This window comes from Lycium barbarum, chromosome 2 (genome assembly GCF_019175385.1).
Source record: "Lycium barbarum isolate Lr01 chromosome 2, ASM1917538v2, whole genome shotgun sequence".
Taxonomy (NCBI): Eukaryota; Viridiplantae; Streptophyta; class Magnoliopsida; order Solanales; family Solanaceae; genus Lycium; species Lycium barbarum.
The window spans coordinates 26,116,818-26,138,584 of record NC_083338.1 but is presented as its reverse complement, the minus strand read 5'-3'; the positions used below and the strand labels follow the sequence as shown (position 1 = coordinate 26,138,584).

Sequence of the window (21,767 nt, the reverse complement as noted above, 5' to 3'; positions counted from 1 at the left end):
TAACTGTATAAAAATTTGGAGTAAAATGTCATCCTGCATTGAAATATAGTAGCAGGTTCACGTTAGGAGATTTGGCCAGAACTGTATTTGATTATATTGATATTTCATATCCAACTTTGGGGCATTTATTTGAACACAATAAGTGGTGCAACAAGCCAACTTAACATATATAAAAACTGATCATCACAACTTCTTCAAATTACTCAAGTGCTGGATTGAATGATTATAATTTAAAACAACACCACTAGTTGACTGGACTTTAATTTGTAAAGCAATTGTGGAATCCTATATGACACTGAAAGCTGTTAATTTACTTAGTATCTATTTGGTGCTTTTTGAGAATAGCAATTTAGTTAGTATCTATTCAGTGCCTTTTGTTGAGAACATCAATTTAGTTTGCCAAATATAAGTTTTGGATAAGCTAATTTTACTTTGAGAATCTTGCTATTTTTCTTTAGTTAATAATAATTTAAATTTTCATTTGTTTTAATAGGTTCATTCTATGGAGCAATCTAATGCTATGGTTAAGAGCCAAAAATTTCAAGATAATGTACATGATCATGGCAAAACAGAGATTATTATAACAGATTGAAAACCAGGTATATCTCCCCTAACACTTCAAAAATGAAAAAGAACCAATCAAAAAGTCCCTAAAAATAAAAATAATGATTCAGGGTTAGAAGTTTGGTTTCACTTTACTAAAACTGAAAAAAGTGAACCAGTTGAAGCTACGTGTAATTATTGTAAAAAAGAGTTTGCCACTTCAGAGCGAAATGACACTTCAGGCATGTGGGGTCATATGTATGATGTAAATTGTATACTTACAAAAGAGAAAAATAAAAGCCTGTAAGTGACTTTACCATTAAGACAAAAAAGTTGATAGAGAAGAAACTGACATATTAAGGTCACTTGATGTAGAAGAAGTTCGAAATGCATTGGTTGCCATGATTATTATTGATGAATTGGCCGTTTAAGATCATAAAAGGGGAAGATTTTTAAAAATACAGCAGAGCATTTAAATCTAGATTCATCCGATCAAGAAATAATGCTGTGAGAGATTGTGAATCTAGGTTCAACTGCTCTGCGATATTTTTGAAAACCTTCCCCTTCTACAATTTTAAACGGTGAATTCGTCAATAATAATCATGATAGCCAGTGCATTTCTAACTTTTTCTACATCTAGTGATCTTAGTTTGCCAGCTTCTTTTTCATTATCTTTTTTGCCATTAAAGGTAAAATGAGTCATAGACTTTGATTTTTCTCTCTTTTGTAAGGATACAATTTGCATTGATCCATATGAACCTACATGCCTGAAATGTCATCTCACTCTGAAGCGACAAACTCTTTTTTTATTTTATTTTAGCAATAATTACATGTAGCTTTTATTGGTTCACTTCCTTCAATTTTGGTAAAATGAAACCAAACTTTTGAACCTTAATCATTGTTTTTCTTTTGAGGGACTTTTTGGTTGGTTCTTCATTTTTGAGGTGGTCAAGGTGATACTCTTGGCTTTGAATTATTATAATACACTCTATCTTGCCATGATCAGGTACATTATCCTGAAAACTCTGGCTCTTATCCATGTCATTAGATTGCTCCATAGAATGAACTTGTTAAAACAAATAAAATATAATTATTATCAACGAAAGAAAGAAAAGTAAGATTTTTAAAATAAAATATTTAGCTAACCTACAAAACATATATTTGTCACACCAAAATAGGTAATTCTCAATGAAAGGCACTGAATAAATACTGAGTAAATTATAGTTTAGGGAATCTTAATAGCTCAGTTGGTTGACTATCTGAACTTTCACCTTATTGGTGAGGAGGGTTCAATTCCCACCTTGTAATCCCCAACCCCATTTTCCCCGAAAAAAATAAAATAGAGAGAGTAATTTACAGCTTTCAATTTCATATAGGATTCCACAATTACTTTACAAATTAAAGTCCAACCAACTTGTGGTGTTATTAATCCAATCATAACTTTCTTCAGAACCAAACAGCCCCTTTAATAAAGTATAATAGAGGATAAAATTAATATTATATCTCTAATTACTTTTTAACCAATTTCTCTGTCTTCACTAATGAGCTGGATCTGACAATATGTGCCAAATATAATCTTTTATTTACCAAAAAGAGAAAAAGACTGATGATTGGAAGATTTCCATGAAGAGGAAAAGAACAAGAAAAGCACCAGAAAAATAGAAGAGAGAAAGGTTTAGTTATGGTTTTCTATATGGAAGAGCCCGTGCTAGCACGGGCCCAATAATGATAATTTGCGAGAGAAAAATTAAAATAATTTTAATTTGCAAGAGAAAAATTAAGACAGAACACTTTGAATCGCTAATCAAACTGTAGTCACAGTTTCAATGTTAAAAGAACACTTTAGCCACCTCTTAATTCAGAACATCATTTAGATGATCATACCCTGAGATTAAGACAACTTTTTTTTTAAACCTCACATGTACATACAATTTTGAATACAGGGACTCCATTAAATATTCTTAGAGTCAGCATAACACGTTTCAAACTCTACGTAATATTTATGGAGTTTGAAATATGCAGTTTGAACTCAAAGAAAAACTCGTAAAATTTCAAATTTTATCAACTCAAACTCTAAGAATTTTCATGAAATTTGAGTTTGCTTTAACTCCATGATTTTTACTAAAATTCCATGGCAAAGTATAGTAGAAGTATAAATCTCAAATAGTATTTTTCTGTAGTTTTTAGCTTAACAATTGGAACCGATAGAAATTTGCGTTTTTGTTTAATTAACATATTTTTGCACTGTTAATATTTCCAATTAATTTAAAGAAAGTACTCAAAATTTAAATAAAATAACTTTTAAAACACTACTCTATACAAATTTTACAAAATAATAAAGTATTTTTGTATTATTACTAATGAGTTTAGACTAAAAAAGATTATTTGTGTGAGGTGTAACTAAACGGGTGTAGAATTACCAAAATATTATATTATAAAGATTCAATATGAAGTTATAAAAGTACAATCCAGTAACAGCACATATATGTGCTATTTGATTGTGTAAAGGTCTACTAAATTTGGTACAGAAAAAGCTACGGAGAGAGAAGTAAAAGCTTCAAATGAAAGCTGTGAAATCAAAGTTTAGTGGGACCCACTTTTTTTAGAAGGAGTCATTCAGAAAGGCTACCAATTGAGCATGTGGCATGAAATCATTGCCCCTTAGTCGGAAGCAGGCAGCAACATGAAATGACCGAAATGCCCTTGAAATGATGTTGTGGATCATGCTTCAAATCCGTACTTCTATAATAGTAGAAATAATGTAATTGGGATTATTTTGGCTCTACTTTCAAGTGGATTTATAGGGGCAAGTTTTATCATCAAGAAGAAAGGTCTTAGAAGAGCTGCTGCTGTGTCTGGTGTGTTTGTTTGGTTTTAGCTTGACATAGAGTTTAAAAAAATAAATATAATTTTTAAATTTTATAATTTTAAATTAAAGATACGTAGAATGTGTTAAAATATTTTTTAGTCTTGTAATTTTAGACATATTAGGTGAAAAATTGTGATTAAAAAATTACTAAAAAAGAAAAAAAATATTCTTTTTGAGATAGACTAAAAAAGTAAGTAAAATGATAGTCAAAAAATTAAATTCGGTAGTTAAACGGCAAAATTCGTTATTAATTCTATTTAATAATGGATGATCAAAAAATTTTGTTAGCTAAGACCAATTTAGCAACAGATTAGCACGAAGTTCGTCACTAATTTCATTTTTTTTTTTTAGTGTTTCTGTGATGAAATTTTCGAAGTTGGTATTTATTTAAATATGGTTTTGAAATTCTTGGTTCCTTTTAGGTGTTGGCGGGTATTCCTATCTCTTGGAGCGTCTCTGGTGGATTGGAATGATCACAAGTAAGTTTTGTTCCTTTTTGTTTTTCTATTTTTATTTATTCTTCTGTTGTAATTCTCTGTACTCTAATTTTTGCATTTAGTAATGCTTGCAGATTAAATTTACCATTAAACTTTTTTTTTAATTCTGTTTCATAATTGATTTACTGGTGGAAATATGAATTTGAATTCAAATTTCAATATTAATTTTGATATTGACAATGAAATACTGGCTGCCTTCCCAGTCTGGGGTGCTACGAGGCGAGCATGGTGTAGTTGTAGTAGTCTTGTGATGAGAAATCCTAAAAATTAATCTTTTTACGGAAAAGGGTAAAAAATGTCCTTAAAGTATTAAAAATGATTTAAATTTGTCCTCCTTTCACCTATTGAACCCTAATTTCCCTTTACAGTTAAAACTGCCCATCCTTTTAGCGGAATGATGAGATGGCATGTGTGGGGTTACCCTAATTTCCCTTTACAGTTAAAACTGCCTATCCTTTTAACGGAATGATGAGATGGCATATGTGGGGTTTTAATTAATAGGTGGTACTAACTTATTGATTCATGTGGTATTAGACCCAACCCGTGAATAACCTGACCATCCGAATTTATTTGTTCGGAATTATTGGAGCTAGATTTCTAACTATCGGAGCTAGATTTCTAACTATCTACCATTGTTAAAGGATGAATAAGCTGAGCTGAACGTAGATCTAAAATCGATTGAAGCTTGAACCATAGCTTGAAATGAAGAACATTAGTATCTTTTGATCCATTCGGCCACAAAACGTGAAACAACGAAAGAACTGGGTATGAACAAATGGTTTCTAGTTGTTTTGGGTTAAACTAAGATAGGTCAGATTATTTATGGTTGGCCACGTAGACCAATAAATCAGTGCCACCTATTTAATTAAAATTAAAGCCACATATGTTATCCTATAATTCCGTTAAAAGGAGGGACAATTTTAATCCGAAAACTAATGCTAAGGGCAATTGCAGCCTAATAGGTGGAAGGGGGTTTTAACCCGAAATTTAACATTAAGGGCAACTGTGGTCCAACATATGGAAAGAGGGCAAATTTAAACTATTTTCAATATGTTAGGGGCATTTTTGACCATTCTCCGATGATTTTATAGTTTGGGAATTTTGTTAGCTTTTTAATCAGTTCTCTAGCTTATTAGGATCATTGATTAGTATCCTTAATTTGTTGAAACAGAAGAGAGAAGGAAGCTGAGAATTATTGTTACTTTTTTGTTTCCTTGGTCATTCACTGACTATCCATTAAGATCTTCTTGTTGTGTGGTTTCTCAACAGTGATTGTCGGAGTGATTGCAAATTTTGTTGCATATGCTTTTGCCCCTGCAGTTCTTGTTACCCTTCTTGGTGCCTTGAGTATCATTGTTAGGTATGTCATATTGGTAATACTAGCTTGTTTTCCTCATTTTTGGTAATACCGTAGAATTGCTTCTGTTAATTTTTCCGAAAACTCCTGCAGTGCGGTACTGGCTCACATTATTTTGAAGGAAGGATTACATCAGCTCGGAATTATGGGTTGTGTGATGTGTATTGCTGGTTCTGTTGTTATAGTTATCCATGCACCACAAGAGCATGCAATCTCTTCTGTCAAGGAAATATGGTACATGGCGACGCAGAAAGGTAAGAAGCTTCTCTTTGATGCCAAATTCTTGGGGACTTTTCTGCACTTTCTAACTTCATTTTGCTCTTGAACTCCAGCGTTTATGCTCTACATCAGATCAGTGGTTGTGTTGGTTTTTATTCTTGTCTTCTACTTTGCCCCTCAATGCGGACACTCAAATGTACTCGTTTACACAGGAATCTGCTCATTGATGGGTTCTCTCTCGGTAAAACCTTGATTTGGTAACCTGACATAGTTTCCTGAATTACTTTTTATTAGGACCTTGTGGATTATATCTCTTGGCATGCTTGTCATTGGTCACATGTAACTTTTACCTTAATGTGCTTTTCTTTATCAGTGTATAGATTTGCCTCATTCAAATAAACATGATACAGTCAGACCTCTATATAACAACCATCCTCTGTAACAACATTTTCAGTATAACAACCTAATTTTCTTTGGTATCAACTCTTATATTTGTTATATCATACGTTCTCTACAACAGCATCTCGCTATAGCAACTAAAATATATTCAGACAAACGACGTTGCTACAGAGAGGTCTGATTGTATACACTAACTGGCTCTATGGAACTACTTTAGCCAGTGACATCTGAAGTATTTATAACATCTATTTGGATTCGCTTTCATTGTGTTTTTTCCCCTTTAAAATGCTTATATTTTGAGAATCTTCTTTTGCTCATTAAGGAAAAAGTTCCTTAAATATTTTCCATTCTATCCTCAAAATCGTGCTTATTATGCAGGTTATGAGTGTTAAAGCTCTTGGGACTTCACCAAAGTTAACATCTGAGGGAAAGAACCAATTGATCTACTCAGAGACCTGGTTTTTTATATGTGTTGTGGCAATATGTGTTATTACACAAATGAACTGTCTCAACAAGGTAAGTAATACTTCTCTACTTACTGTATTGCACTGAAATTAATTAGTTTTCTTTTCAAATTTATTTGCTAGACTGAGCTGCAACTTAGACTTTAGGAGTTTGCTGTACTTTTACTCCATACCCTTGTTCTCTTCTTTGCTTCCCTCCTTGACATTTTTCTTCTTTGCTTCCCTCCTTGACATATTTCTTCTTTGCTTTCATTTCTCTTCTCTTCCCTTAGTGTTTTTTCTGTGTTTCCGATTATACTGTTATAAAAGTAAGAACTAGGAGAAGACACTAGTAACTACTAACAATGATACTACATGGTCCTCGGTAATCTTTTTAACAATCTGTTAGTGTTTATGTTACTATGTATATTAATTAATGAAGATTACTGTGCCTAACACATTTAGCTGCATCATACCTGTTTGAAGGAGAAAAAGAATGTGTGTCGTGCACCTCAGCAGGGTAAGAATATATATCTTGCTTATATAGTACTCCCTCCATCCTAATTTATGTAATGGTGTTTGAGTGGGCACAGAGTTTAAGAATGAAAAAAGAATTTTGAAACTTCTGGTCTAGAACAAGACATAAAGAAATGTGTCGATAGAAAATATTTCATCAAGGGTAAAATGGGAAGTTTAAAGTCAAATTGTTACAAAATATAGAAAGGTGTCATTTTTTTTAAAATTGACTAAAAATGAAAGAGCTTCACATAAATTGGAATGGAGGGAGTAGTAATTAGCTTGTCTTAGCGAGTGTCACTTCAGGGAAGCACTTTCGCTGCCTGGTATGTCTTAATCTCTCATTCTACTAGTGGATTTTGGCCTTTGCCAAACCAAAAGAAGCCTAATTATCTACTTCCATGTCATTTTGAAGGCAAAAGAAGGTTTTGAATAACCAGAGTTGTGCTTTTCACCAATTTCAATATTTATTATCTTTCTATTCTGTTTAATTTATATCACGATGTTTGACTTGGCATGAAGGTTGAGATATTTATATCGACTATTACATTAGTGGTAGTGGAAGAAATAGTAAACTAACAGTTAAAAAGTATGTTTGAAAGAGAAAACATCGTATCAAAATCTAAAACTTGAATAAATTAATAGATTTGAAGTTTGCATGGGGTGAAAGTTGTATAGAAATGAAACCAATATTTCGAAACATCCCAAAATGTGAAGAGTACCATGAAGATAGAGGTTGACCAGATCTGAAGTATTATTTGGTCTACGAGCTGTAATTTGCACCAAATTATGAATAAATACACAAAAAAATAATAATTAAAGAAATCTGAGTTGAGTAGAAAACACAATTTGTTGGTCATGCTTCCTAGATGCTATACTTGCTTACTTAGAAATATTATTTGGTCCACGCACTATAATTTGCAACTCTTTTGCTAGCCATGGTTGCGTGAGTAGCAGGACTCTTTTCTGGTTCCACAAAATGATACATTACTATGAGAATACAAAAAAAAATAAAAAATTGCTTTTTCCTGCTAGACGGAGGAGGGTAATCCGGTTACGGTAGGTTCTATAGAAGAAGATTGTAAGAGAATTAGTATTCCAAAGAGCGTTTAACTTGAGAAATTCTGATAAAAAGTTATCAACCAGTTGAAGCTGCCTTATTTGTTGCAAATTACAGAGTCTTAAAAGTGTTATTTAAGACCTTTGAAATTATTACCTTTTTCTTGAACTTATTTCTTCATGAGACCTGTAAAAGCGTGATTGTTTCACTAGTTCCGACTTTCTTATTCTACGCTAAAGTGATATTTTGTGCGGACTATTTCGTTTCAACCCTCGTCAAGCAATACCATGTATTGAATATTAAAAAACATTTCAAATATCTGCTTTTTCTGTATTGAATATAAAAAACATTTCAAATATCTGACCTTTCTTTTCTATGTTTCTGGCCCTCGATACCTTCAACACTGCCATTGCCCTATATACTATGTTACGTTCACCACACTTACAATTGCAGCCAGTGTAATCATGTTTAAGGTATAGTGCCTATAATTGTTCTTCTAGCAGTTCTTTTATGAGGTTTCACAACAAGAACGATAAATTTAATTCTCTTGGAAACTATCCTAAAGCTTACACCTTAGAATACCATGTCTCTTTACATGATTAGTATCACTACAAACAAAAACTGAAATAAGCTACGAACTTTGTCTCTAAATTGCGCGGAGCTAACGGAATTTTTTGAAAATTCATCACTAATCCGTCGCTAAATAGGATTAGCGACGGATTTTGCTGTTTAGCTACATAATTTGTCCTTCACTAATCCTTTTTCTTTTTAGCAGTGTATTAGATTTGTCCAATAACATTACTCTGAAATGCCCACGAATTAAAAACATTTATGTTTCTACAGACATCAAATATTGAACTTGTTGCAATATTGGGTGGCTGGGAAGCCATTGTTATTTGTCCAGAACTTTGATGATACAATTATTTGATCTCTGTATGCTGAATTATTTGCAGGACTGGGACGACCAGAATGTGGGGAGCATTATATCAGGAATATGTGGCTTTATCATTGTTCTATCTGGAACAGTTTTATTACATACTTCCAAAGAGCTGGAAAGAAGTTCATCTTGTAAAGGTGCTTACTCATTCTAGTATTCGATGTTCTTCCTTATTACAGTCAAATCTCTCTATAATAGCGTCGTGTGTCTGGTTATTTTTTGGCTGCTATAGCGAAATGCTGTTATAGAGAACATATAATATAACATGACATGAAAAATCTGTTCCAAAGAAAACTCGGCCATTATAGTGAAATGTTGTTATAGAGGATGACTATTTAGGAGAGGTCTGATTGTATTAAATTTCACCAATGCATTGCATAAAAATGCAGGTAACTACACGCCTTTATCCCCTACATTATCAACCCGACTATGTAGTACAAACGGGGTAGTACTGAAGCATGAAGAGGAAGTTGAACCATGTTCTGAGGAAGTCGGTGCAAGAAGATCAGAGCTCCACGCGTAACATGAGTTCCTTAGGATCAGTAGTGAAATCAACCTTCGTAGTTAAAAATGGCTGCTTGTAAGTGATTTATCCATCATTCTTTGCTATGGAAACTGTTCATTTTCTGGTATGTCTGATAATTTTGCAGCAAGGTCAGGATTTCAAAGGCCTTTGAAGAAGTTCATGGAAAATCGACTAATGGCATCTTTTGTTATGGACCGCTCCAAAAAAATAATAGCTAGCAAATGTATAGGTTTTGTGTATTAAGTACAAATATACACATAATATATATATATATATATATATATATATATATATATATATATATATATATTATACATTTATTATACATTTAATATACATAATATGTGTATATGTTTTGTATATTTTGGCTAGCGACCGCAATTAATTTCGTTGACGGGCGAAATTGAAAAAATCCCAATTGCAAATATGTAAAATAGCAACACAAGAAGCGGAGTTACGATTAGATTTGCACTTATTTGAAGTGACATGATCTTTTTGCAGTAGAAGAAATTGCAAGGTTTTCCCTTCAAATGAGTTGGTCTTTAATTTTGGGGCAAAAACATAAATTACCATCCGGTGAAACTATTGACGACCGGATGGCCCAAGAAGTATAACAATAACATACTCAGTTGATACGCTCAAATTACATCTATTAGTGGGGTAAAGTGGACGTTGTCAAATATAGTAACCCAAACAAGGTTGGGGTCGAATCCAACAGGGAATATGTATAGAAAAGGTTACTAATTGTATGTGATACTGGTCTTTAAATGCTTTAATTCTATTCCGAATAGTTTGGACTAATTGTTTTGTAATATAAACTAGCACTATGACTTGAATTGTAATTAACGCGAGAGAGACTAAGGTTGTGTTCCCCATTTTGATTATATATTATGCTTCAGGTTTCAATGTGATTACTTCTAATGGTTGTTCTAAGGATTTGCACTTTCTCTTAAAGACTTTCTAATGTTTCCCAACAGTTAGGTCGTATTTCCTCTTTATGATTTTCCCAAATATAAAAGAGTTGATATCGAAGAATGATCAATAATGTCAATTAGACTTGTTCTTCTCCCTAAGTTAGTCTATTAAACGAGGGTTAACGCCCCGAGTTATTGTTATTCGATCTTACCAATTCTAACCCACTTTTCCAAGAAAAGTTAGAAGAATGGCTTAGGTTAATGCTTGCAATCATTACCCAACACTAAAACACAAAGATTGAATAAACACCAACAACCATTATGCATATATCAATAGTAGAAACCCATGCACATAATACCCATCATAGGGTCCACAAATCATAGGGTCCACAACCTTAGTATTAGAATTAGATACTCATACTTTTCAACAAAGAAAGCTTAAAAGAAGACATAATGTAACTTACAATGGGAATAAATGTGAATTAAGGATGAAGTTTTGGCCTTTAATGCTCCAACAACTTCACAACAATTCAATGCTAAGAGTTAATGCTCTCTAATGAGTGATAGATTTCTGGAAAACCTACCAGAAACTATTTATAGGACCTAAAAAACGCGTCACAGTCCTGGACAAAAATACCCTTCGCGGCAGCGTTACAGACCGTAACACGTGTTATGGTCCATCATTTGTTCCGTCCTTTGTTAGCTCTATATTAGGTCACCCGTTACGGCTTCCTTCGACGGACCGTAACGCAGGTTACGGTCCGTATCACCCAGCGGATCTCAGCCTCAAGTCTTCAGTGGATATCTTCTTGCCATGCATTACGCTCCACGTTACGACCCGTAACGATGCGTTACAGACCATCTTTCTGAGTCGTAACGTTGGACATCCATAAGCATTTTTATGGAATTTCCTCTCATGTTCTGGATCCACGTTACGGTCCGTAACACATGTTATAGACCGTCCTTTAGCTCCAAAGTTGTCCGTTTTCAGCGATTTTCTTCATTTTCGTTCCTTAGTCAACTAACCCTACAAAACATCAAAATAACATAAGAAACGATATAAAAACACATAAAAACAAGTAAAACTCCTAGTAAAAAGACATCAAATGTGCCGTAATTTCACGGCACATCAATACCCCCAACTTAAGTCTTTGCTTTTCCTCAAGCAACTAAAACAAGACTCAATACTAACACACAACATCTAGCAAAACAAGAATGCCTACGGTGGTTTTGACACGTACTTCTAGCACATATTACTCAATCCAAAAAAATATTGGGCTCTTATCAACATCCTAATTGTGACACAAGACGCACATTTCAGAACTATTGCAATTCCCTATGCAGCCTCAATTAATGACATAATCATAATATGAGAACCTCTATGCACATGAATCTCAATTTTTGGAAAGTCAGTCAATTTCACAATCTACAACCCTTACGCCCTCAGATAGACTAAAGAATGTCCTAATACACATATTTACAAGATAACTGGGACAAGAGACTAAAGAGAATAGAAAGACACTCATACTTACAAAGAAATTTGCATACCATACTTGCACATACCATGTGCTTGCCCTTATTTTCAATGCCTTCAACTTTGAATAGTTCAATTGTGATCACACTAGGACTTTTGTGGCTTGTAATGTAGGCTTAGGGACGGGTAGGATAAATAGTTGGATAATGGTGACTCACCCTCCTTGACACTACACTTGACTTCATTCACCTTTCTTCCTTTTATTGTTGACCCTACAGTTTCGGCGTGGATTTATTTACAACTTATTAACTCTTTTTGAGAAACATTTTCAGATTTTTTTTATATCACTATTCTAGCCACACCGAATCATGCACTGCATGATAATGGTGACTCACCCTCCTTGACACTACACTTGACTTCATTCACCTTTCTTCCTTTTATTGTTGACCCTACAGTTTCGGCGTGTATTTATTTACAACTTATTAACTCTTTTTGAGAAACATTTTCAGATTTTTTTATATCACTATTCTAGCCACACCGAATCATGCGCTGCATTACTCATGACCACCCCCAACTTAGGCTTTTGGCCTCGTTCTCCGCATCTTTCACTCATCACCCCCAACTTAGGCTTTTAGCGTCTTTTATCATTCTTAGTGTCAAGGAGGGACTTGGGGCCAAATGGGATTATTCAAAGAAGGGATAGAGGTTAGTTAACATCTAATCAAAGAAAAAGTCTATAGGCTCGAAATGGGAGACTAAGGATCATTTTCTGTACAGGTTGGGCTCATTTAAGATAAACAGGCTTTGGAGTCAATACAAAGAAAGCCTAAGATCACTTCACAACCAAACTTTCCTTAGAATTCAAGCACGACCAACCGGGCAAGTTCTAGATTACAAGCACCATAAACAAATGGATACTAAGAACTCACAACACAATGGCATAAGGATTGTTTCACTACTCTGACTTGACTTCCGTTTGAAAATTACACATACATGGTTACCTTATATTTGCAATGTCATTAAAAGAACCATACATGTCAATATAAACAACGTATTCTTAGTTTACATCACAAAATTGTAAAGCACTTTTATACATGCTATAAGACACAAACCACCACCACTTAAGTCATCCTTACTTTACTTTAACTAAACAACCTAAACATGCCAGGTTCAACATAAATAAAACCCCTCGGGAAAAGAACACATGGCAAAGAATAGCCGAGGAGGGTCCTAAACACAATTGTTTAATACTAATACAACGAAAACCAAAAACAGTATTCAAACCAAAACAATACCCTACACCCCTAACTTAAAAACATGCATTGTCCCCAATGCATCTATATAATGAAAATCAGAACGTAGGGCCTCCCTGAAGCGCACTAGGCATTGTGATTTGCTGCATCATTATGAGGCTGGATAACCTCTAAAGTAGGTGCAATGGTGGTGCGCTCAGTAGTGGTTGTTGTATCAGGCTCGACATCAATAGCACCGGTAGCAGTCCCTGGCCCAGTCTGTGGAGCAGAAGTAGTGTGAGCTGGCTGAATGGGATGGGCTGAGTTAGAAGTCGCTCCGGTGGTATCAGAACTCAACCGGGACTCATGTATGATCTTCTGCAGTGTTCGCTGATCATCCTGCTCATTCTGAGGTCGCAAGGCATCAAATGGATCAATAGTCTTGAGAATGTTATCAAGGTTTGCATCCTCATTGTCGACTCTCTTGCGCTTCCCTAGAGCTGGGGGTTGGGTATCCTCCACCAACTCTGCCTGATGCTCCTCATCGACCTCTTCCTCAACGTCATCATCTGTTAGTAAACTCTAAACCAGCTGATATAAGCTCTGTACCAACTTTAGCTGCACTTGCGGAATCTGGTCAGTCACAACCACAACTTCCCGCGCCTTCAATTTTTGCACATCCTCTTTTAGTGTCCGTAACTCACCCTGAACTGTTCCAAACTCCACAGTGGGGTGTCTCTTACTCAGCTCTGTCATTCTGCCCTCAATACCATCAATCATGGAGTGGATCAGTAGATGGTCAGCAATAATCTTCTCTTTGATCTGCTTCAAGGCTGTATCAATACCCTTTTTGGTATACAATTTTAGCTATGTCATAATCTGCTTTACGTGCCTCTCTGTCCTATCTGCTTGCAGGACCACCACCTCGAAATTATCTTTGTTGAAAATCATCTTCCTCACAAGCTTTGGTGGAACTCCCGGTATGGGCTGAGCTGGGGCCGGACCAACTCCAGTAGAAGAGGCGGGACCACCCGAAGTAGGCGGAGCTGAAGCTGGCATGGGCTGTGGAGTGGAGTCAGTAGGTGGAGCATCAGAATCTGTGGGCTGACCTGCATCAGTAGCCTCAGTACCCATAATAGCCAATGGCAAAACATCTGACCCTGTTGGCTCCTCAGGCAAATCAGAAGAAGAGGAAGATGGCATTGTACCCTGGCCCAACATCTCATCTCGGCCCTTGGTGACGTCATAGACGCTCTTGGCTGTCAAATTGTGATCGATAAGGGGGAGAGGTTGTACTGTAACACCCCGTAAACTTGAAATAGGTGTGAATTTGTAAACATCTAGTATTTAGATGATATTATATCTATATGAATCCATTCTTGATGGATTCGGGTGAAAGATGGTCGTTTTGAAGTCAAACCAACTAGTGAAGTTCTTAAGGCCTCTTAAATTCGCCTAAGTTTTGGTAGGTCTGTCTTAAAATGTATTGCGAATTTTGAAAAACTTCCTTAATGAAAGTTGTATATATTCGAAATATCTTTCCAACGGTAGGTCGCCCAGCCGAAGCAAAGTTGCGTACAAAATGTTATGCCCGTTTTACTGAAGCCTGTCTTCGCTGGAAATTTGGCCTGTGTTACGGTGAGACGTTACGGACCGTAACACGTGTTACGGCCCGTAACATGGAGCCGTAACGTCTCAAAAATTTCCATAACTCTCTGGAAATTCCCACTAAGGGACGGTCCAAAGAACGGTCCGTAACACGAAGGACGGTCCGTCCTTCAGAGGCGTCCTTTGACCCGTTTTCACCAGAAAAATATAAATAAGACCCTTGTTTTGTTTATTCCTCCACTTCCTAAACAACCCTAAGAACGAAAATCATTCCCCCAAGTCTTCAAATCAAAGATAAGGGAATCCTTAACATTACCAATTCATTCTAACATCAAACCCATGATTCTTAACATGATTTTTGTGACCAAAACCTAGGGTTTGCAACATAATTCTTCCCAAAGTGATTCAAGCTAGGGTTTGGGTGTTCTTCTTTAGAAAAGTGATTTGTTAAACCTTGTTTAACAAATTAAGGTATGTCTTCCTTTTAAAAACCTTATTTTGGATGTATGTCTCTTTTAAAAATCATATTTTGACTATAAGGATGATTTGTATGTCTCCCTTTTAAAAACCTTATTTTGGATGTATGTCTCTTTTGAAAATCCTTTTTGACTATGAAGGTGATTTGTATGTCTCTCTTTTAAAAACCTTATTATGGATATATGTATTTTTCTCGAAAGTTCTTTATTGAATAAAAAGGGTGAACTTTTCATACAAAATCCTAATGTATGTCTCTTTAAAAATAAATAAAATCCTTTTTGAATATAAAGGTAATTTATATGTCTCTTTTGCAAACTCTCTTGAAAGATCGATTCTTTATAAAAGCATGTTTTGAATGATATGATGAATTGGTTTTACACTCTTGAAATCTATTACACGTTTTGATTAATGGTTAATGTGTGTGAGGGGACAAACCCACATTAAACCTATATTGTAACAAACCCCATATATGTATGTGATATTATGAATGTTTTCCTCTATAGGAGATGCTTAATAATGATGGTCAAGGGTTGGTAATGATATTCTCATTGATGAAATAGGACATGGAATCTTTCGTAAAGAAGTTATACGTCTTCAAAACATTCTTTGAAATGATTTGTCTTTACGATATGGCATAATGAACCTTAATGGTAAATGGTGATATGATTACCTTGGGATGAATTGTAATTCGGCTTTTATGCTATGAACTCTGTGGATGTGATTTTGCCTAGCCATTCGGGAGGATGAGTGGTCACCGGGGATTTCATATTCCGGTGTGCTTACGCCTAGCCATTCGGGAGGATGATTGGTCACCAAGGTTTTCATATTCCGGTGTGTTTATGCCTAGCCATCCGGGAGGATGAGTGGTCATCGGGGATTTCATATTCCGGTGTGCTTACGCCTAGCCATTCGGGAGGATGAGTGGTCACCGAGGTTTTTATATTCCGGTGTGGTTATGCCTAGCCATTCGGGAGGATGAGTGGTTACCGAGGATTTCATATTCCGGTGTGCTTACGCCTAGCCATTCGGGAGGATGAGTGGTCACCGAGGTTTTCATATTCTGGTGTGTTTATGCCTAGCCATTCGGGAGGATGATTGGTCACCGAAGATTTCATATTCCGGTGTGTTTACGCCTAGCCATTCGGGAGGATGAGTGGTCACCGAGGATTTCATATTCCGGTGTGTTTATGCCTAGCCATTTGGGAGGATGAGTGGTCACCGAGAATTTTATAATCCGGTGTGGTGCGTTGTGACAAAGGAACCCTACGGTCATCCCCTCGATGTGATTGATTCTTTGGCCTGTATCGGCATGTGTGATATTCGTAATCTCTCATGGAACTGTTGTTGACAATCATGATCAATTTGAAAGGCATAATTGAAAGTTGTAACTTAACAAAAGACTTTATAATCGATTTTGATAATTCTTATGGAGATACACATGCTGAATACTTGTTTTTATATTGATTAATGGCTTTGTAAACTGTTTAACAAATGATATTAAGAATCACAAAGTGGAATGACTGTTTTTATGCTATCTTTTCTGAACTTATTTCTTTATGTATTATTATATTTTATTTTATAATACTTGTTGTCCCCGAGGCACTCACTGAGTACGAAAGTACTCAGGCATACCATTGTTGATTTTGATGGTATGTTAGGTAATGGAGAAGAGCAGGTTCGTGATACTCTCGACGCTTAGGAGAACTTGCTGATGTTGTTGATTTGGTGAGCCCACATCCTTGTTAGTGGGACACTTCCTGTTTCACTTATTATTCTAGATTTTCGGGCTGCGTCCCGAAGTTAGACGATTGTTGTGTCTCTTAGAAGCTCCATAGATAGTTGTCAGAATTGTGGGTAGATTATCAAAAGTCTCGTACGACTTAATGGGTGTTTGCCACATTGATGACTATTACTTATAAAGAATTCCGCTGATTTAATTCATGTATTCATGATTTGTTACATTTAATTTATAAACTGTTGGAGGCGAATATTGAACCTGGCGGGTTCAAGTGTCATTATTGCGTTGTTTAGGTTCTTCTGATGTTGTTCATGACGTCGGATGCCGGTCACGTCTAGGGTGGGTTTTGGGGTGTGACAAGCTTGGTATCAGAGCCTAGGTTTAAATACGTCCTAGGATTATTGTCGGTGTCTGTGGAGCTGTGTCTAGTGGAGTCTTCCTTGTGCAGCCTGATCACCTGCATGATCGAAAGACTACCAGGGCATTTATAGGTGTTTCTCACTCCTCTTTATTCTAGATTGTGCTATAGAGCTTGAACTTCCTTTAGGATCATTCTAACGTGTTCGTTACTCATGCTTTATGGAGATGACTTTAACTTTTGCCACGACCCAACCCCGTGGGCCGTGACTAGTGCCCGAGCTGGACACTCGTATACGTACCTGTTAGTTATAATCAACCCGAAACTAAACATAATATGGAAACTTGTAAAAACAAGACGCCGTCTCAGAACTTTCACACACACACACACACACACATATATATGTGATAACGAAAGTTTCCACTTGTCTGAGAGTTCAATTGCTATATTTCTCTCTCTCTCTAAAACTAACGTCTTCTTCCTCTTCCCACCCCCAACTCCCTCACCTACCCCCACCCCTACCCCCCAACTCCGGCCACCCCCAAACTACGGCCAGCAACCTCCCGGTGGCCCCCCCAGGTAAGTTTTCTCTTTCTTTTTCTCTCTCCTAGGGTTTGTGATAGCCCTATACCCACCCCCACTCATATTCTTCTCCTATCTTCCTTTTCTTCTTTTTTCTTCTCTCCTCTCCTTCTATCTGGTCCGACAGATCCAAGCTTCCCGCCGTGAACAGTATTTCCGGCGTAAACAGTACTTTCCGGGGTGAACAGTATTCCCGGCGTGAACAGTGAACAGTGATTCCGGCGTCAGCAGGTTCTGTCTAACTGGAGTTGGTACCTCCGGTTTTTTTTAATTTTATTTTTTTAATTCTCTGTATTTTATCCTTGCTGCTAATTTGCATTCCTACATTACTTGTTTCGTTCTTGTCGTAGTAGTTACACTTTCATCTAGATTAGTACTAACTTGTGTTTTAGTATTGATTACTGCCTGGTCAAGTAGTTTATATTTGCTTTACTGGCTTTGGTAGACGATGGTGGACTAGGGTCATGTTCTCGGATAGGGGTGGGGGTTAGAGGGGGTAGGTGGGTTAAGGGAGTCTCTAGTCTACAAATAGGGTCTTGGAATATTGGGACTTTAACGGGGAAGTCCATCGAACTAGTTAAGATTCTTAAGAAGAGGAGGATTAATATAGCTTGTGTCCAGGAGACTAAATGGGTAGGATCCAGGGCTCAAGATGTGGATGAGTATAAGTTATGGTTCTCAGGTAGGTCGAGGGATAGGAATGGGGTAGGCATTTTAGTAGATAATGACTTACGAGAACAGGTGGTAGGGGTTAAGAGAGTCAGCGATAGGTTGATGACGATTAAGCTGGTTGTTGGAGGGTTTATTTTGCACATTATTAGTGCTTACGCGCCGCAAGCGGGCTTGGGCGAGGAGGAGAAAAGACGTTTTTGGGAGGATTTGGACGAAATGATGGGAAGTATACCATCTACTGAGAAGCTATTCATCGGAGGAGATTTCAATGGGCATATTGGGTCAATTTCAGGGGGATATGATGACGTGCATGGAGGTTGTGGTTTCGGGGACAGGAATGGAAGAGGAGTTGCACTGTTGGATTTTGCAAAAGCCTTTGGGCTGATGGTGGCCAATTCGAGTTTCCCGAAGAAGGAGGAGCACTTGGTAACCTTTCGTAGTTCGGTGGCTAAGACGCAGATAGACTTTTTACTCCTTAGGAAGGACGATAAAGGTCTTTGTAAAGACTGCAAGGTGATCCCGAGTGAGAATCTAACGACCCAGCATAAGCTCTTGGTGATGGATTTAGAAATCAAGATGAGGAAGAGAAAGAGGGTCGTGGACGACAGGCCTAGGATCAAATGGGGGAGTTTGACCATGACGGGTGCCCTGGAGATGGGGGAGAAGCTGAGATCTATGGGAGCCTGGGAGAGTAGTGGGGAGGCGACCAATATGTGGGATAAGACGGCCAGTTGCATTAGGGAGGTAGCTAAAGAGGTGCTGGGGGTCTCGAAGGGTAGCCGTGGTCGGCACCGAGGGGACTGGTGGTGGAATGGAGGAGTTCAAGAGAAGGTGGAAGCAAAAAAGGTGGCGTATGCGAAGTTGGTAGACAGCAAGGATGACGAAGAGAGGCGAACGAATAGGGAATTGTACAAGATGGCGAGGAAGGAGGCAAAGCTAGCGGTTACAGCGGCAAAGACAGCAGCTTTTGAACGCCTGTATGCAGAACTAGAGGACAAAGACGGGGATAAGAAGTTGTACAGACTAGCCAAGGTGAGAGAGAGGAAAGCGCGTGACTTGGATCAGGTGAAGTGCATCAAGGACGAGGATGGTAGGGTACTAGTGGAGGACGCTCTCATTAGACGGAGATGGCAGTCGTACTTCCACAAACTCTTGAACGATGGAGGGGACAGAGATATTGTGTTGGGAGATTTGGAGTACTCCGAGAGGTGTCGTGATTTTGGATATTGTAGGAATATAAAGGTTGAAGAAGTTAAGGGTGCTGTTCGTAAGATGAGTAGGGGAAGAGCGACCGGGCCCGATGAGATTCCAGGGGAATTTTGGAAGACTGCAGGCAGGGCAGGTTTAGAATGGTTGACTCGACTCTTTAATGTCATCTTTAAGACGACTAAGATGCCCGAAGAATGGCGATGCAGTACAATGATTCCATTGTACAAGAACAAGGGCGACATTCAAAGTTGCAACAACTACAGAGGGATCAAGCTGCTAAGCCACACTATGAAAGTGTGGGAAAGGGTGGTGGAGATGAGGGTGAGGAGAGGCGTGTCTGTCTCAGAGAACCAGTTCGAATTCATGTCGGGGCGCTCAACTATAGAAGCTATTCATCTTGTACGGAGATTGGTGGAGCAATATAGGGAGAGGAAGAGGGACTTGCACATGGTATTCATCGACCTAGAAAAAGCCTACGACAAAGTGCCGAGAGAGGTTCTATGGAGATGCTTGGAGGCTAGAGGTGTACCTGTGGCGTACATTAGGGTGATCAAGGACATGTATGATGGGGCCAAGACCAGGGTAAGGACTTTGGGAGGCGACTCAGAGCACTTCCCAGTGGTGATGGGGCTGCATCAGGGATCAGCTCTTAGCCCATTTTTATTCTCCTTGGTGATCGATGGATTGACGCGGCAAATTCAAGGTGAGGTGCCATGGTGTATGTTATTTGCAGATGACATAGTCCTTATTGACGACTCTCGCAGCGGGGTTAATGCTAAGCTGGAGGTTTGGAGACAAACTCTGGAGTCTAAAGGGTTCAAGTTGAGTAGGACCAAGACAGAGTACTTGGAGTGCAAGTTCAGTGATATAGTACATGAGGCTGACGTGGAAGTGAAGCTTGGCACCCAGGTCATACAGAAGAAAGATAGTTTCAAGTATCTTGGGTCTATTATACAAGGAAATGGGGAGATTGATGATGACGTCACACATCGTATTGGTGCAGGATGGATGAAATGGAGGCTTGCCTCCAGAGTGCTGTGTGACAAGAAGGTGCCACCGAAACTTAAAGGCAAGTTCTCAAAGTGGTGGTTAGACCAGCTATGTTGTATGGGGCAGAGTGTTGGCCAGTCAAGAAATCTTATGTTCAGAAGATGAAAGTGGCCGAAATGAGAATGCTGCGGTGGATGTGTGGGCACACTAGGAGTGATAGGATTAGGAATGAAGTCATCCGAGACAAGGTTGGAATAGCCTCAGTGGAAGACAAGATGCGGGAAGCGAGGCTGAGATGGTTTGGGCATGTGATGCGGAGAGATGAAAATGCCCCGATGCGGAGGTGCGAGAGGTTGGCCAGCGACGGCTTCAGAAGAGGTAGAGGTAGGCCGAAGAAGTATTGGGGGGAAGTGATTAGACAGGACATGGCGCATTTCCTGCTTACGGAGGACATGACCCTAGATAGGAGGGTTTGGAGGACTCATATTAGGGTAGAAGGATAGTAGGTAGTTGCGTTTATCATCCCTTGAGAGTTGTTATATTGTTGTATAGTTTCTTGTCTCTTGATTTCTGCGAGTATCTGCTGGTTAATAATGGCTTATTTACCTTCATTGTTTTCATTTTCATAGTTATTTATAGCAGTTAATTCTCCTTTTACCATGACTTTCTTGTTTTGTTATTCATTGCTTTCATATTGTTTTCAATACGCTTGATCATATCTAACCTTTTGCCTTGTCTTGTCTTTCTTTCTCTCCTCTCTTGAGCCGAGGGTCTTTCGGAAACAGCCGCCCTACCTTTCAAGGTGGGGGTTAGGTCTGCGTACACTCTACCCTCCCCAGACCCCACATAGTGGGATTATACTGGGTTTGTTGTTGTTGTTGTTGTTGTTGTTGTTGTTGTATATATATATCAGGGTAACTTGTCTCCTGGGGAGTCACAACCAATCAAATCATAAAATGATACGCAAGCCAATAAGGGGCTGCCATTACATACGAACATATCCATAGCACATCGTATAGACACAGCTGAACAAACTTATACACAACCCACACATATGTCTACAGACCTCTAAGAGTATTAACAGTGACATATGACAGGACAGGGCCCCGCCGGACCCCTGGATAAACATATATATATATATATATAC

At 37.8% G+C, this 21,767-nt stretch overlaps 1 protein-coding gene across 1 annotated transcript; it reads left to right on the top strand.

Annotated features, from left to right (window-relative positions):
- Positions 1-3,250: 3,250 nt before the first annotated feature.
- On the top strand, positions 3,251-10,277 carry LOC132628476 (probable magnesium transporter NIPA3; the record flags this gene model as incomplete). Its single annotated transcript, XM_060344252.1, has 8 exons — positions 3,251-3,401; positions 3,835-3,891; positions 5,179-5,269; positions 5,360-5,520; positions 5,599-5,726; positions 6,263-6,400; positions 8,857-8,977; positions 9,230-10,277. Coding segments are annotated over 8 exons (981 nt in total), but the record flags the coding sequence as incomplete, so codon positions are not given.
- Between the last annotated feature and the right edge of the window lie 11,490 nt (positions 10,278-21,767).